This window comes from Pituophis catenifer, unplaced genomic scaffold (genome assembly GCF_029215685.1).
Source record: "Pituophis catenifer annectens isolate HBS135680 unplaced genomic scaffold, rPitCat1.0.hap2 SCAF_11, whole genome shotgun sequence".
NCBI lineage: Eukaryota > Metazoa > Chordata > Lepidosauria > Squamata > Colubridae > Pituophis > Pituophis catenifer.
The window spans coordinates 15,852,337-15,868,808 of NW_027256891.1; the positions used below are offsets into that span (position 1 = coordinate 15,852,337).

The window sequence follows — 16,472 nt, forward strand, 5'->3', positions numbered from 1 at the left end:
TGGATAAACAGCCCTTGAACGGTGTGGGAGTAGGAATGGATTTCCAGAGGGGAAAAAATTGCAGACTACAGAAACCATTTGCACCACTCAGGTGGACCCTGAGGACACAGATAAACTTCCAAGTGCTTCAAGGCCCTCTAAAACACAGGTCCTCAAACTTGGCAGCTTTAAGACTTGTGGACTTCAATTCCCAGAATTCTCCAGCCAGCTAGGCTATGATGTGCTAGAGAATTCTGGGAATCTGGCTAGAGAATTCTGGGAAGTCCACAAGTCTTAAAGCTGCCAAGTTTGAAGACCTTCTTGCTCTAAAAGGATGCAAAGGGACCAGCTGACTAAGGAGACTAAGATAGATCTATTTCGGACTTATAAGTCCTCATCAGTTAGCCACACCCTCATCCCATGTATCCTCCCTGTAAAGGTACAGTATTTGTTTTTCTTTCTTTTTTGTAGGCTTTATGTGTATTTCTCTTTAGCCAGGTTTAGCCATACATACATACATACATACATATGTAGGTCCTTGGTTATTCGGGTTTTCTCCCCGTGTAAAATTGGAAGTGTCTTGGCGACGTTTCGACGAAGTCTCATTCGTCATCCATATATGTATGTATTCGTCATCTATATGTTTTCGTCATCTATATATATATGTATTTTTCTCACCGGGTATTTTCCTACCTAAACCAAGTTTCTCAACTTGCAGTCATAGCTCAGTGAAATCACATCCACTATCCTAGGCTTCTTCAGACAGCAAGCAAGCATTTTGCAAGTTGAGAAACTTGGTTTAGGTAGGAAAATACTGGTTGAAGAAAAATACATACAAAAACCTACGATAAGAGAAGAAAGCATATATATATGATAAGAGAAGAAAGCATATCTACCTATCTATCTATCTATCTATCTATCTATCTATCATTTATCTATCATCTATCTTATCTATCTATCTATCTATCTATCTATCTATCTATCTATCTATCTATCTATCTATCTGCCTATTCGCCCATGGAGACTCAAGCTGCTTACAGAATATTCTTAATAATGAAAATTCTTCTTCTTCTTCTTCTTCTTCTTCTTCTTCTTCTTCTTCTTCTTCTTCTTCTCTTCTTCTTCTTCTTCTTCTTCTTCTTCTTCTTCTTCTCTCCTCCTCCTCCTCCTCCTCCTCCTCCTCCTCCTCCTCCTCCTCCTCCTTCATCCTATCTATCTATCTATCTATCTATCTATCTATCTATCTATCTATCTATCTATCTATCTATCTATCTATCTATCTAATCTATCTATCATCTCATCTTGAAAAACCCCCCCTCCCGTGATGGTTTGGGATATCGGAGAAAGCCCACTGCCCTTTTTCTTTGCGCGCAGCTTTCCCTCCGTGTTTCCTTGGGGGTGTTGAAAGCACCGTCCCCCACCCCACTTTCGCCGGGAGGGGTTTCTCGCTGGTTCCCACCCACCCAACCTCCTGCTCCTCTTCTTCCTCCCCCTCTCCTCTCCTCTTTTTTCTCCCCCCCTCCCTTCTTTCTTACCTGGCTCCGAAGAAGCCCCCGGGCGGAGCAGACCACGCACCCGGCGGAGGCGCCCCCGCAGGCGGTGGGCACGTCCTGGAAAGCTCCAGCAGGCGCCCCTCCAGGTCGCCCAGCAGCGCCGCCGAGTGGCCGCACAGGTCGGCCAGCTGGCGGAGCAGGGCCAGCGTCGTCAAGCCCGCACACCTCGTGCAGCTGGGCCAGCGGGCAGCCCGGCCAGATGTGGGGCAGCGGCTGCCGAAGGGAGCAGCCGCCGAGGCTCCACCGTGCGCTTCCAAAAAGGCATTGCCTGGCCGCCTCGAGGAGACCGGCGGGCGCCAGGACGCAAAACGGGGTGGAAAAGCCAGTGGGGGGGGGCGCCCCGTCGGTTCCTCGGGGATCCTTGGAGCACGTCCGCTAAAGCAGCCCAGAAGAGCCTCTCTCGCCCCGTCGGAAGAGCCGGAGGTGGAGCTGCCCGTGGAAACCCTCCACGGTTCTCTCGGGACGCGCGCCTCCTTGCCAAGCGGGGGAAAACTCCGCAGAGCGCGCGGGCGACCGGTTGGAGATCCTGGACGACGGCCAAGGTCCTTCCTTCCTTCCTTCCTTCCTTCCTTCCTTCCTTCCTTCCTTCCTTCCTTCTTCTTCTTTCTTTCTTTCTTTCTTTCTTTCTTTCTTTCTTTCTTTCTTTCTTTCTTTCTTTCTCCCTTCCTTCCTTCCTTTCCTTCCTTCCTTCCTTCCTTCCTTCCATTCCTTCCTTCTTTCTTTCTTCTCTTTTCCCCTTCCCTTCTTCGGGCTTCTCAAAATCGCGCTTTTGCTTCTCCCGGGCACCGCTGGAAGGAAGGGAGAGGAAATTTCCTCGGGGTCAGCCCAGCCCTAGTCGCCAAAGAAAGCTCGCCCTCCACCCACTTAATGCGGGCGCGGTTGGACGGCGCGGCTCTTAACTTTTAGGATCGCGGCTCCGTCCGGGGCGCAAGCTTGCCCAGCGGCCAAAAGGGAATGGACCGCTTTGGGGAAGGAAACGGACGCGCACAAAAAAAAAAAAAAAAAAAAAAAGCTACACACACACACACACACACACACACACACACACACACACACACACACACACAGAGGAAAAAATCCGCCTCTCCCTGGCTGCCCGTCAAAAGCATTCAGGAGCGAGGCGCGCAAAAGGGACGCGTTTCAGTCTCATTACGCGCGATGTTGGCCTACTAAGCAGGGTTGTTGTGTGGACTTCATGGGGGGGAAAATGGGGGGGGGGGTCGGGCTTGGGAGAAAGTTGGGAACCCCGCCTAAAAAATAAAAGCGAGTCCAGACAGCTAAAAACATAACTTTTAAAAAAAAAAAACAGTCAAATCACAGCATACTTTTTCATACTTGCTCAGGATTACTTTTTGAATTTCTCAATCCATTATTCCTCTTGTGATGCACAAGCAGTGGGTTCTGCCTTATAGGCACTGTGTACCCGAAAAGAGAATGAGAACAAAAGATATGTTTAATATGTTAAATGGTTTGTTTTCCAGCCTGGGCATAGGGTGAGTCATCTTTCATTTGTGGAGATTATTATCTGATCGTTTCTGTTGGATCTGATCTCTTTAATACAAACCCCTTCTCCATTTGACCCCAGAATTTACATGGAATACATTAAAGTAGGGCGCTCTGGTGGCTCAGCAGACTAAAGCACTGTTATTAGCATCCACTTACATCTGCTGCCTGCAATTACTGCAAGTTCGAATTTCACCAGGCTCAAGGTTGACTCAGCCTTCCATCCTTTCTAAGGTAGGTAAAATGAGGACCCAGATTGTGGGGGCAATAAACTGACTTTGTATAAATATACAAAAGTATGAAGGCTATTGCTTAATGCATTGTAAGCCTCCCTGAGTCTCCGGAGAAGGACGGCATATAAATAAAATAAAATAAATAAAATAAAATAAAATAAATAAAGTCATCTTTGAGTCAAGTTTAGTCTCAGAGACATTCCTCTGTAGGGTTTTTTGTTTGTTTGTTTTTTGGGGGCATGATACAAATTCATTAAGGCTCTAGAAGCTTTTTTACAGTTACAGAATGGAACGTACTTGAGCTAAATTTCCAGGGTTGTAAAAAAAAGATAAAAGAATTTGTAAAAATAGGTTTATGGGGACACCTGCTGGCCATTGCATGAACAGCATCAGAACTGGATCAGGTGTCCTATTTACGTTTCAAAATTCAGTACAAAGTTACAAAAGTATGCCCAGGCACAACAAATGTCATTGTTTCCATTTGAAAGGCAACGGGCTATATGTCTTGTTGATTTCAATGCATGTTGAGTCTCAAAAGTCGAAAGCAACAAATACCAAAACATTAAGTGTGTTTCTTTCAATGGCCTCGAACCGGTAGCCAGCTGGAGACCTTGGGTGGATTCAGAAACGAAGCATCTTGGGAGATGTAAAAGAAATATCAGGGCTGTAGGAAATAAAAGAAAAAAAAAATCAAATATTGCTGTCAAGAAAATTACATGGATTAGATTAGATTAGATTAGATTTTTAAAAAGTTGGAAGGGACCTTTTAGGTCATCTAGTCCAACCCCCTGCTCAAGCAGGAGATCCTACACCATTTCTGAAAAACGTCTGTTAAGTCTCTTCTTGAAAGCCTCCAGTAATGAAGCTCCCATAACTTCCAAAGGCAACTTCTGTTCCATTGGTTGATTGCTGTCACTGTCAAAAAATTTCTCCTTATTTCCAGGTTGAATCTCTCCTTGTTCAGTTTCCATCCATTGTTCCTTGTCTGGCCTTCAAGTCCTTTGGAAAATAGCTTGGCCCCCCTCCTCTCTGGGGCAGCCCCTCAAATATTGGAAGGCTGCTATCATGTCTCCCCTGGTCCTTCTCTTCACTAGACTAGCCATGCCTGGTTCCTGCAACCGTTCATTGTATGTTTTAGCCTCCAGTCCCCTAATCCTCTTGGTTGCTCTTCTTGGCACTCTTTCTAGAGTTTAGAGAGTTATGGATGTGTCCTGGATAAAGTCACCAGGAACCAAATCAGATGGAGGCTTCATCTCATTGGGACTATTTCAGTGGTGGAATTCAATTTTTTTTTTTACTACCGGTTCTATGGGCGTGGCTTGGTGGGCATGGCAGGGAAAGGATATCCTTCCCCACTCCAGGGGAAGGATACTGCAAAATTCCCTCCACTCCAGGTGCAAGGATATTGCAAAATCTCCATTCCCACCCCACTCCAGGGGAAGGATACTGCAAAATTCCCTCCCCACTCCTGGGAGAAGGATATTGCAAAATCTCCATTCTCACCCCGCTCTGGGGCCAGGGGTATTTGCCAGTTCTCCGAACTACTCAAAATTTTCACTACCGGTTCTCCAGAACCTGCTGAATAACACCCCTGCCTTGGAGGATGGAGTCTGAACAACTGAATGGAGCTGAGTGTTTACTGACCGGGTGCCCTTCCTGTTGCCAATGAGGAGTTATATATTCAGCAGATATATTCTCATCGTGCCCAGAGAGAGAAATAACTGCCTCTACCCAGGATCGAACTCACAACCTCCTGATTGTGAGGCGAGAGCTCCACCTCTAGGCCACCGCACTACTTCCTATCGCCCCTGTCACATTTTAGGGGTTTTTTTTTCCCCTTCATTTTGTTCATTTGAATTTGTAATCTTCGTTTGATGAATAAACAAACAAATATGCTTTTATTTGGCATCCTCCTGAATTCAAGAGCGAAACCCCACAATTTCACAGTTCTTTAATTGCAACCATCTAGTTCAGGGGTCGGCAACCTTAAATACTCAAAGAGCCACAAAGGTCCTAACCGGAAGCGCCCCCCCCCACCCCATTCAATTCTAGAGCCAACTGGAAGTCCGGTTCCCCCACCATAGAGTCTCCTCCTAGAGTGGCATCCTTTTTCCTTTCCCTGTCCTAACCGAAAGCCCTATCAATTGTGGAGCCGACTGGCGACAGGGAGCCGCAGCAGAGGGATGAAAGAGCCACATGCGGCCCCAGAGCTGCAGGTTGCTGACCCCTGATCTAGTTCCATCTCAAGGGACACGGTGGCTCAGGGGCTGAGCTTGTGGATTGAAAGGTCGGCAGTTCGGCGGTTCGAATCCCTAGTGTCGCGTAACGGGATGAGCTCCTGATACTTGTCCCAGCTTCTGCCAACCTAGCAGTCCGAAAGCCCATAAAAATGCAAGTAGAAAAATAGGGACCACCTTTGGTGGGAAGGTAACGGCGTTCCGTGCACCTTTGGCATTGAGTCATGCCAGCCACATGACCACGGAGACGTCTTCGGACAGCGCTGGTTCTCCGGCTTTGAAACAGAGATGAGCATTGCCCCCTAGAGTCGGGAACAAGTAACACGTATGTGCGAGGGGAACCTTTACCTTTAGCTTTTTAGTTCCATTTCCTCCTGAGGTCCTTCCCCGCTCAGCTACGGAGAGCAAAACACATTGAATTTCCAAAAATCAGCTTTTGTTTGGATGTTCCAATGCAAAGCCCCTCACTGTCCCTATTTAGAAAGTGATCTCTGCTGACACACAGGCTGTATCCCAGCTCAAAACCTCACCTCCTTCTGTGGTTCCAATTGATTTTCTTTCATTAGCATGCAGTGTGGGTTGGGAGAATGTCACTCAGCAGCAATCAATCAATGTCAATTCCATTTGGGATGACAAATGCCTTTCCTCACTTTAACTTGGTTGATTGAGCTGGTAAAATACCTAGGTTTTTGCAGAGTTTTTTTTTTTTAAATAAAACCTGCACCAAGGGCATATTTAAGGGGCTGGGCTGCTGTCCTGCGTGATTTTAGGAGTTGTCCTTGAAGAATGGCTGGAACAACTCAAGCTGTGAGAGAAAGAGAGGGAAGGGAAAGAGAAAGGGGGAAAGGAAAAGAATGAGAAAGGAAAAAGGAAAAGGAGTGAGAAAGGAAAAAGGGAAAGGAATGGGAAAATAAAGGAATGAGAAAGGAAAGGAAACGAATGAGAAAGGAAAGAGGGAAAGGAAAGGGAAAGGAAAAGAATGAGAAAGGAAAGGAATGAGAAAAGAAAGGGAAAGGAAAAAGGGAAAGGAATGAGAAAAGAAAGGAATGAGAAGGGAAAGTGAAAGGAAAGGAATGAGAAAGGAAAGGAAAGGAATGAGAAAGGAGAAAGGGAAAGGAAAGGGAAAGGAAAAGAAAGAAAGGAAAGGAATGAGAAAAGAAAGGGAAAGGAAAAAGGGAAAGGAATGAGAAAAGAAAGGAATGAGAAGGGAAAGGGAAAGGAATGGGAAAATAAAGGAATAAGAAAGGAATGGGAAAGGAAAGGAATGAGAAAGGAAAGGGAAAGGAAAAGGGAAAGAAAGGAGAAAAGAAAGGAATGAGAAGGGAAAGGGAAAAGGGAAAGGAAAGGAATGAGAAAAGAAAGGAATGAGAAAGGAAAGGAAAGGAATGAGAAAAGAAAGAAGGAAAGGAATGGAATGAGAAAGGAAAGGGAAAGGAAGAAGGGAAAGGAATGGGAAAGGAAAGGAATGAGAAGGGGTGAAAGGAAAGGAGGAGAGGAAAGAGAGAGAGAAAAAAGAAGAAGAAATAAAGCAATTTGAAGAAGCAGTCCAAGACCAGATGCAGCTGCCCATCATCTGCTATTCTGATTTACCATTTGGGACCATCTGTATCAGAACTCTGGAACGGAGACCTGCCATCCACCCCCTAGTCTTCCAGGACTTTCCCTGTCAATCTTGATGGTTCCCAACAGATTACCTTCTTTTTGGGAAGGCTGCTCTGGGCACCCAACTCTGGGCCCTCTTCAATATCTATGGTTTTTGGCATCCTGAATATAGTGGATCAACTTTCTGGTTCCATTGCTGCTTCTTTCTGAAAAATTTCTTAGTTGGGTGCTGTTGTTTTTTTTAAAGTAAGAACTGTTTCTGAGTGCAATGATCTCGTTTCTGAAAATATAAATTGTGAACCACCTCCTAGGTTTTTAACACAAGCAGGCCAGCAGAGGGAGTGGGACACCAATTCAATGATAGCTTGTGCATATGTCTGCCTATCGATGCATGTAAAAAGGTAAAGATAAAAGTTCTCCTCGCACATATGTACTAGTTATTCCCGACTCTAGGGGGCAGTGCTCATCTCCGTTTCAAAGCTGAAGAGCCAGCACTGTCCGAAGACGTCTCCGTGGTCATATGGCCGGCATGACTCAATGCCAAAGGTACACGGAACACTGTTCCCTTCCCACCAAAGGGGGTCCCTGTTTTTCTCCTTGCATTTTTTACGTGCTTTTGAACTGCTAGGTTGGCAGAAGCTGGGACATGTAACGGGTGCTCACCCCATTATGCGGCACTAGGGATTTGAACCGCTGAACTGCCACCTTTTGATAGACAAGCTCAGCGTCTTAGCCACTGAGCCACTGCGTCCCTTCAATGTGCATACATTTGTATAAATATATATATACGCACATACAAAAAGCATACATGCATACATCAACAAACAGCTCTGGTAAAAAAATTCTAACTTGGTTCCTAAAAAAAGTAAGTTGGAAAAAACATATTATTTTCCCCCATGCTGCTGGAGAATCTCAAAGTTCTATTCTATTCTATTCTATTCTATTCTATTCTATTCTATTCCATTCCATTCCATTCCATTCCATTCCATTCCATTCCATTCCATTCCATATTTTCTATTCTATTCTATTCTATTCTATTCTATTCTATTCTATTCTATTCTATTCTATTCCATTCCATTCCATTCCAGTCCAGTCCAGTCCACTCCACTCCACTCCACTCCACTCCACTCCACTCCACTCCACTCCACTCCACTCTACTCCATTCCATTCCATTCCATTCCATATTTTCTATTCTATTCTATTCTATTCTATTCTATTCTATTCTATTCTATTCTATTCTATTCTACTCTACTCTACTCTACTCTACTCTACTCTACTCTACTCTACTCTACTCTACTCTACTCTACTCTACTCTACTCTACTCCATTCCATTCCATTCCATTCCATTCCATTCCATTCCATTCCATTCCATATTTTCTATTCTATTCTATTCTATTCTATTCTATTCTATTCTATTCTATTCTATTCTATTCTATTCTATTCTATTCTATTCTATTCTATTCCCTATTCCCGTAATGGCGAACCTATGGCACGCGTACCACAGGTGGCACGCAGAGCCATATTTGTGGGCATGCGAGCGTTGCCCTAGCTGAGCTCCAGCAAGTATGTGAACATTGGCCAGCTGAATTTCGGGCCTTCTGGGCCCACCGGAAGTCGGCAAACGGACTGTTTCTGGGGCCTCCGGAGCCTGGGGAGGGCGAAAAACAGGCCTACCGGGCCCACCGGGTCATCACATGACAAAAGCGGGGGGGAGCACAGGGGGGTCGCATGCACATGCACCGGGGGGGGAGGAGGGCTCATAGAATTATGGGTGTGGGCACACATGCGCACGACCACCCCGCACTTCCCCTGTTTTTGGCACGCCATGGCAAAAAGGTTAGGGATCACTGCCCTATTCAATTCCCTATTCTATTCCCTGCTGTTCTGTTCTGTTCTATTAATCTACTCTACTCTACTCTTTTTTTTTCCTTTCCTTTTCTTTTCTTTTATTAGTCATATTTCTATGCCGCCCGCTCTCCGAGGACTCTGGGCGGTTTACACCAAAGACAGTATATTAAATAGCACATTTCCCCCCAACAATCTGGATCCTCATTTTACCCACCTCGGAAGGATGGAAGGCTGAGTCAACCTTGAGCCGGTGAGATTTGATCCGCTGATCTGCTGAACTAGCAGTCAGCTGAAGTAGCTGCAGTACTGCACCCTAACCACTGCGCCACCTCGGCTCAGTTACTCTACTCAACTCTTACTCTATAGGTAAGGAGACATTTTCTGACAGTGAGAATAATTAATCAGTGGAATAGCTTGCTTCCTAGAGCTGTAGGGACTCCATTGCAGGAGATGTTCAAAAACAGAGTGGACAAGCATTAGACTGGGATGCTACAGTCTCCTGCCTTGAGCAGACGGTTGGACTAGATGACCTCCGAAGTCCCTTTCAGCCCTATGATTCTATATTCTAAAAATGAGAGCGAGGGGGAGGGGGAGAGTTAGGAAATGATGTTATCAGGTAGCCTTAGCATTGCCCGATGTCTTCCTGGATACGGTGTACAACTCTCCCAACATAGAAGCATTTGATGGTTATCTTCAAATTGAAGAGGACTCTGTCAATCCTCATTAGCGTTTGGTAATGAGAGATTTCGCAAACTCCTGAGTTCTCTAACAGGAAAAAAAGAAAAAAAAAAAAAGAGGATAATTTTCGTTTATTTTCTTGGCTTTTTATTACACACACACACACACACACACACACACACACACACACACAAACACCAGCAAGTGTTTTCTGGCAATGATTCTTTTTTGTAAAAAAAAACAAACAAAAAACCCCACATTATTGTTTCTTCAATTTATTCTGATTCTATTACTAGGTGCTAATTATCTTCCTTGCATTGATCATTTCCCAGGTCTAATGCATTCTAGCCAACATAGCATACGAAACCAAATCTCGCTATCCAGTTGATGCATTCATATAGGGTTAGCTTTCTACCTGGGTGAGCTTTTGGGGGCTCGGGGCCCCAAATAAAGAGCTGATTGTGATGATTAATTTATTTTACTCTCAATCTAGATTTTATGACTGTGTCTCGTGATGGTGGTTTCGCATCCATCGAAATGTGGCACGTGGAGCCATATCGGTGGGCACATGAGCTCAGCTCCGACGCACATGTGCCCGCTGGCCAGCTGATTTTTGGGCCTTCTGGGCCCACTGGAAGTCAGCAAACAGGCCTCCAGTGGGGGGGGGTTTAGGGAAGGCTGTTTTTGCCCTCCCCAGGCTCCTAGAAAAGCTCTGGCGCCTGGGGAGAGCAAAAAATGGGCCTTCCGGCCCACCGGGCCATCATGTGCCCAAAGCATGGGAAGCATGGGAGGGTTGCACATATATGCGTGGGGGTGGGGCACATAGAATTAGGGGTGGGGGCACACGACGCCCCCGCGTTTCCCCCGCTTTTGGCACGCGACGGCAAAAAGGTTAGCCATCACTGTCCTAGGCAGTTCGGTTTCTGCTTCATTTTTGAGATTTGCCAAGGTCAACGAGGGTACTGATGATGATCTTTGCTGAATTAATCATCTCCAAGGCTTGAAGTACCCTGCCCAGCATTTCTATAAACGGATTTGATGAGCAATTGCATCAAAGGAGTCACAGCACATCAGACCAAAAATATACAGAGAGGAGAGGAGGAGGAGGAGGAAGGAGGAGAGCAGGGATGGAGGTTAAAACACACAAAGAAGGGTTGCAGGAATTGGGTATGTCTAGTTTAATGAAAAAAAAGGACTAGGGGAGACATGACAGCAGTCTTCCGATATCTAAGGGGTTATATTCTATTCTCCAAAGCAGCGGTCACCAACTGGTGGTCCGTGGACCACTGGTGGCCTGCGAGAAAATTTTGGTGGTCCGCAGAAAAATTATTTGCATTTTGTATGTTGCACTAAATCAGGGGTCCTCAAACTACGGCCCCTGGGCTGGATACGTGCAATGAACGTTTGTGTTGCTGCAGAGAGTCTCCCCCTTTGGGGTCTTTTTGTGCAGGTCAAAAGAGGGCAGAAATTCTGACTTGAGGTCTGCTTTGGTCTCCTGGTGCAGGGCTTTGGGCAAAGGCTAGAGGGAAGCGCCGCTGGTGGCGAAGAGCCGGAGGGCCTCGTTCCAGTGGGACAGCATCATGGCCTGGAACTGGCTGACCATCTCAGCCCGCTGAATCTCCAGGTGCAAACATTCATTGCACATATCCAGCCCTTCCCTTCCCTTCCCTTCCCTTCCCTTCCCTTCCCTTCCCTTCCCTTCCCTTCCCTTCTCTTCTATTTTATTCTATATTCTCTTCTCTTCTCTTCTCTTCTCTTCTCTTCTCTTCTCTTCTCTTCTCTTCTCTTCTCTTCTCTTCTCTTCTCTTCTCGTCTCGTCTCGTCTCGTCTCGTCTAGTCCAACTCCCTGCTCAAGCAGGAGACCCTATAGCATTTCAGATAGATGGCTGCCCAGTCTTTTCTTAAAAACCTCCAATGCTGAAGCACGTACAACTTCTGAAGGCAAGCCGTTCCACTGTTTAATTGTCCTCACTGTTAGGAAGTTTTATTTTCATTTTATATTCTAGTGTGAATGAAAGCAAACCCCACTCCCTACTAGCACTGATGATGTTACCTAGTTTGGTAAGGAAACATCTGCAGGAAAAACCACCAAGCTCAGAGAGCACCAAGGACCCCACAGTCCTCCTCCTCCTCCCACAAACCCCACTCCCTTCTAGCACTGATGGCGTTACCTAGTTGGGTAATGAAACTTCTGCAAGAAAACAACCAAGCTCAGAGAGCACCAAGGACCCCAGCACCAATTCAACCAGTGGTGGGATTCAAATAATTTAATAACCGATTCTCTGCCCTAATGACCAACTGGGTAGGTGTGGCTCAGTGGTCATGTGGCCATGTGGGCGTGGCCAACTCAACGTCACTCACATCGATGGGTGCTTCGCCTTAGCTGTTACAATGTAATAAGGGTTAAGCAAAGAGGCAGTTTCTGTAATCAGGGCAATAAAGACTAGGCTAGAAACACCACCAGAATGTTTCCTTCCTGCCTTCCTTACAGGATTAGCAATGTAAAGTGGGAAAAAAAACAAAATAAGATTTCTTCCAACAACCGGTTCTCCGAACTGCTTAGAAAGTTAACAACCCGAATAGGTGCAAATTGAATCCCACCACTGAATTCAACCCTCAGCTAGAGAGCTTCCCTTCCACGGGTCCTACTGTATTACTGTAGAATATGACTAGCTGTCATATTCTTCCATCTTCCTTAGGTAAAAATTGTGGCTGAAACCTTATGAGTTTTTCAGACAGACTTTGAGTATTTTCACATCGTTTTACAATTTTCTGATATTTCAGCAACTCATGAAGCTGAGGACTAAGCAAGATTGCCGATCCTCTACCGGAACAATGAAAATCTAAGACTATACTCTTCCGTCTCGCTTTTGGCATGTCCAATGATATTCTGAGAAATATATTACCACCACCACCACCACCGTCATCATCATCATCATCATCATCATCATCATCATCATCATCAACATCATCATCGAGCCTTGGTGGAGCAGGTGCTGTTAAATAGCACCAGCTGCCTGCAATTACTGCAAGTTCAAATCTCACTAGGCTCAAGGTTGACTCAGCCTTCCATCCTTCCGAGGTAGGTAAAATGAGGACCCGGATTGTGGGGGCAATAAACTGACTTTGTATAAAAAAGAACACTGCTTAGGGGGGCCCAAAAAGACCTACTAAGCAGGTATATATAAAAGTATGAAGGCTATTGCTTAACGCATTGTAAGCCGCCCTGAGTCTCCGGAGAAAAGGTGGCATATAAATCGAAGCAATAAATAGATAGATAAATAAATAAATAAATAAATAAATAAATAAATAAATAAATAAATCATCAATATAAGCACCTGTTCCCATTGTCAGAGAAAGCTAAGTTTTATTTACTTCAGCGATACTCCTGGGCTCAAGGGAGTCTTTTGAATCAATATTATGAATGTTTCCTTGTGATATAAGAACCCAGTAAAAGTTTAATGCTAATATTAAAATTAATAACCTGCCTATTTATGTGCTTTGCCAATTTGATTACAGCGTGTTGCTATGATGGGGGTGGGTGGGTGGGGGTTGGTGACTGAAATATTGCTGGAGTTATTTTTTTTTTTGCATATGGAAATAACGGCGGGTAGGGGAGTCTAAAAACAATTCAAATGCAAATTGGCCTCTTCACAAGGGGATTTGTCACCCACAAAACCTGCCTTCCTGAGCGCCTTCGGTCGCAAGTAAGCACCTATGAGCATGAGATACACATCACTGTGTATTGTGTTGCCCAAGTGTGTTGATCACATCCCGGTGTTGATGATGCGTGACACTGCAGCAGAAGACAGGGCCAGAACCAAAAATCAGCCGAGATATCTATTTAGATCTGGACCCAGTGTTGGGTTCTTCCCGGTTTGGCCCGGTTCTCCCGAGCTGGTAGCGGTGACGATATGACGTCACCGAACCGGTTCTGCCTCCCCGTCCCATGCGCCCCCCGTGCCCCCCACCCCCTGTGTTATTCTTACCTTTTATTTGCCCCCACCCCCAATCTATTGCTGCCTCCCGAGTCCCAGCTGATTGGCTAGAGGGAAAAAAACTGTTTAAACTCTTGCGGCGGGGCTTCAAAGGGCCGCCCTTTGCTTTTGTCCTCGGGCCCAAATAGCTTTGCAAAAGAAATGTTTCTAAAAGTTGCAAGAGGAAAAATGAGAAATAAATCTTTTGACATACACCCCTCCTTATCTCCTGTTGTGGCCCACCACTGGCCTGTGCGGATTGTTGCTGATCCTGACGATGAAGAGGCTGGTGTGGTGTCGCACCAGCAGCCTGTGTAGCCAGTGCTCGAGTCGGACAGCAAGGAGGCTGAAGAAGATGTAGTGCCAGAGGCAGGGATTCAACCAGGGCCTTCAGAACCTCCAGAGGCTCCTTCAAGTGAAGAGGATGAAGTGGAGGAGCCTCTTCTTAATGCACGGGCACGCAGAGCTGCCAAAAGGCAGGAGTGGTTACTTAGAGGGAAGTCTCCTCGAGAGTAAGTCTTGGGGCTAATTGGCCACTCCCTTAGCCTATTTAAGTTTGCACACAGCTTGTAAAAAGCTGCAGGAAACAACGTTCGTTCGTTCACTGATCATTGAGTTTGGATTTTCTTTGCAAACCTGGCTTCTGGGCTTTCTGCCAACTCTTGTAAGACTCTATCTTATCTGTGGAATTTCTGGCAGGTTGTTAAGAACGTTTTATTAACAGGCTGCATTTGCAAAAGACTGTGTTTTGAAGTAAACTGAGTTTTGTTCGGAGTTTGTGTGTGCTACATTCTTTGGGATCCATAGCTGGGGCAGAACATCTCCTGGGAAACTCTAGTACTGTATTTCCCTGAAAATAAGACCCTGTCTTATATTTTTTGAACCCCAAAATTAGCACTTGGCCTTATTTACGGGGAGATCTTATTATTTTTGGACATGTGGAGCAATACGGGGCTCCTCTTGCTATCTTACCTGATTTCCAGCTCTGTCTTCCTAACCAGAGGAAATGGCGGGGACCGACTGTGCATGTGTTTAAATATTTTTGGGGAGAGCTTATTATCAGGGGATGTCTTATTTTCAGGGAAACATGATAGTTATCCCCATTGTGAGAATGAGTGATATTTCCACATTTGGTTTTTCTTTTTTCGTTTTTCTTTTTTTAAAAAAAAGCTAAATACAAGACATAAATGGGAGCGACATGGCGTTCCCATGTAACACCCCTCCTGCGCGAGCTGCACTGGCTCCCGGTGGTCTTCCGGGTGCGCTTCAAGGTTTTGGTTACCACCTTTAGAGCGCTCCATGGCTTAGGACCTGGGTACTTGCGGGACCGCCTACTACCACCAATAGCCTCCCACCGGCCGGTACACTCTCATAGAGAGGGGCTCCTCCGGGTGCCGTCAGCCAAACAATGCTGACTGGCGGCCCCCAGGGGGAGAGCCTTCTCTGTGGAGGCACCTACTATCTGGAATGAGCTCCCACCAGAGATACGGAGGATCCCGGATCTGCGCACCTTCCGCCGCGCTTTAAAGACCTTACTATTTCACCAGGCGGGCCTGGCCTAATTTTCTCCCTCTTTTATAAAAGATTTTTAATTTTCAAATATCTTTTAGTATTTTATACATTCAATTTTAAATTGGTTTTAAAAGTTTGGGGTTTTAAATTTGTCGGGGCCAAAATTATTTAATTTGATTTTATTCTACTTTTAAATTTTGTATGTATGTGTTTTATTGTTTGGCTGTGCACCGCCCTGAGTCCTTCGGGAGTAGGGCGGTATAGAAATCAAATCAAATAAATAAATAAATAAATAAAGCAGTTGATGTCACAGCTAATCCGAGCGGGGTAAAAACAGTGTGAAAACAGGACTCCTTATCTCAGCCCACCCCTGGTCACAAACAGCAGAGAGAAGAAAAAGGGTTGCAAAAAAAAACTTCTCGATGAAGAAGTCATGCCAAAAAGTAAGAATTGGGGGGGAAAAAAAGATCTTAAAGCCACTGAAAAAACCACGTTCCATCTCCCCCATCCTGCTCTTTCTCCTTCAACCTGCTTCTTGCACTGCAGATCTCAGCCTCCTGTGTTCCCCATCCATCTGTTCCTTGTCAAGCTTTGGGGGGAGGGAAAAAAAAAGAAAAGAAAAGATCAAACAGCGACTAAAGGCGCGTTGCAAGCAAAAGACCAATCTCCTTCTTGACAGCTAATCCCTTCAGACGCTTTCAAGGTTTCCTCCGCCAAAAAGTTTTCATGAGGAAAAGGGGGAAGAAATGGTCTTTAAAAAGAAACCGTCTCCTGATACTCGTTTTAATCGTCAGTCTGATTCCGCCTCTTTGCTCTGGAATTATTTCATTTTCATCTGAAAAAAAAGCTTTTATGTTCTCAGACTGCTCTGCTTCGCTGCTAGGCCGAATATTGTATTCGAGCGGGTTAGGCTCTGAATTTATTTCTGTTGTGCTGTGTTTATTTCTGTCGGCCCAGTCAGGTAAACCACTTTAGGAAATAGATACTACAAGAAATATTCTATTTCGCTGAAATAGGCTATGATGACTAAATCTTAAAAGCCAGGTACAGTTTTCTTTTCCCTTCCTTTTATAGCAAAGAAAATTCAAAGTGACACAACCTTGACTTTCTTTCTCTGCTGCTTCTGTTTTTCTGAGCCAAGCTCATTTAACTGATTAACAGAGTGGGAAGGGAGCTTGTAGGTCATCTAGTCCAACCCCACCCACCCTGTGCCCAAGCAGGAGACCCTACACCAGGGGTCAGCAACTTTAAACACTCAGAGAGCCATTTGGACCCGTTTCCCACACAAAAGAAAACACCGGGAGCCACAAAACCCTTCCTGTGCCTAACTATTTCCTGAGCAGCCACAAA

At 45.4% G+C, this 16,472-nt stretch overlaps 1 protein-coding gene across 1 annotated transcript in view; it reads right to left on the reverse strand.

The window, feature by feature from the left end:
• The window catches only part of NHSL2 (NHS like 2), a 99,707-nt gene extending 97,616 nt beyond the window's left edge, over window positions 1–2,091 (reverse strand). Inside the window, 4 exon segments of the mRNA XM_070951933.1 lie at window positions 1,515–1,587; window positions 1,589–1,690; window positions 1,692–1,718; window positions 1,720–2,091. Of these exon segments, the coding sequence (XP_070808034.1) occupies window positions 1,515–1,587; window positions 1,589–1,690; window positions 1,692–1,718; window positions 1,720–1,797 (280 nt within the window). The 5' untranslated portion in view covers window positions 1,798–2,091.
• Window positions 2,092–16,472: the final 14,381 nt, after the last annotated feature.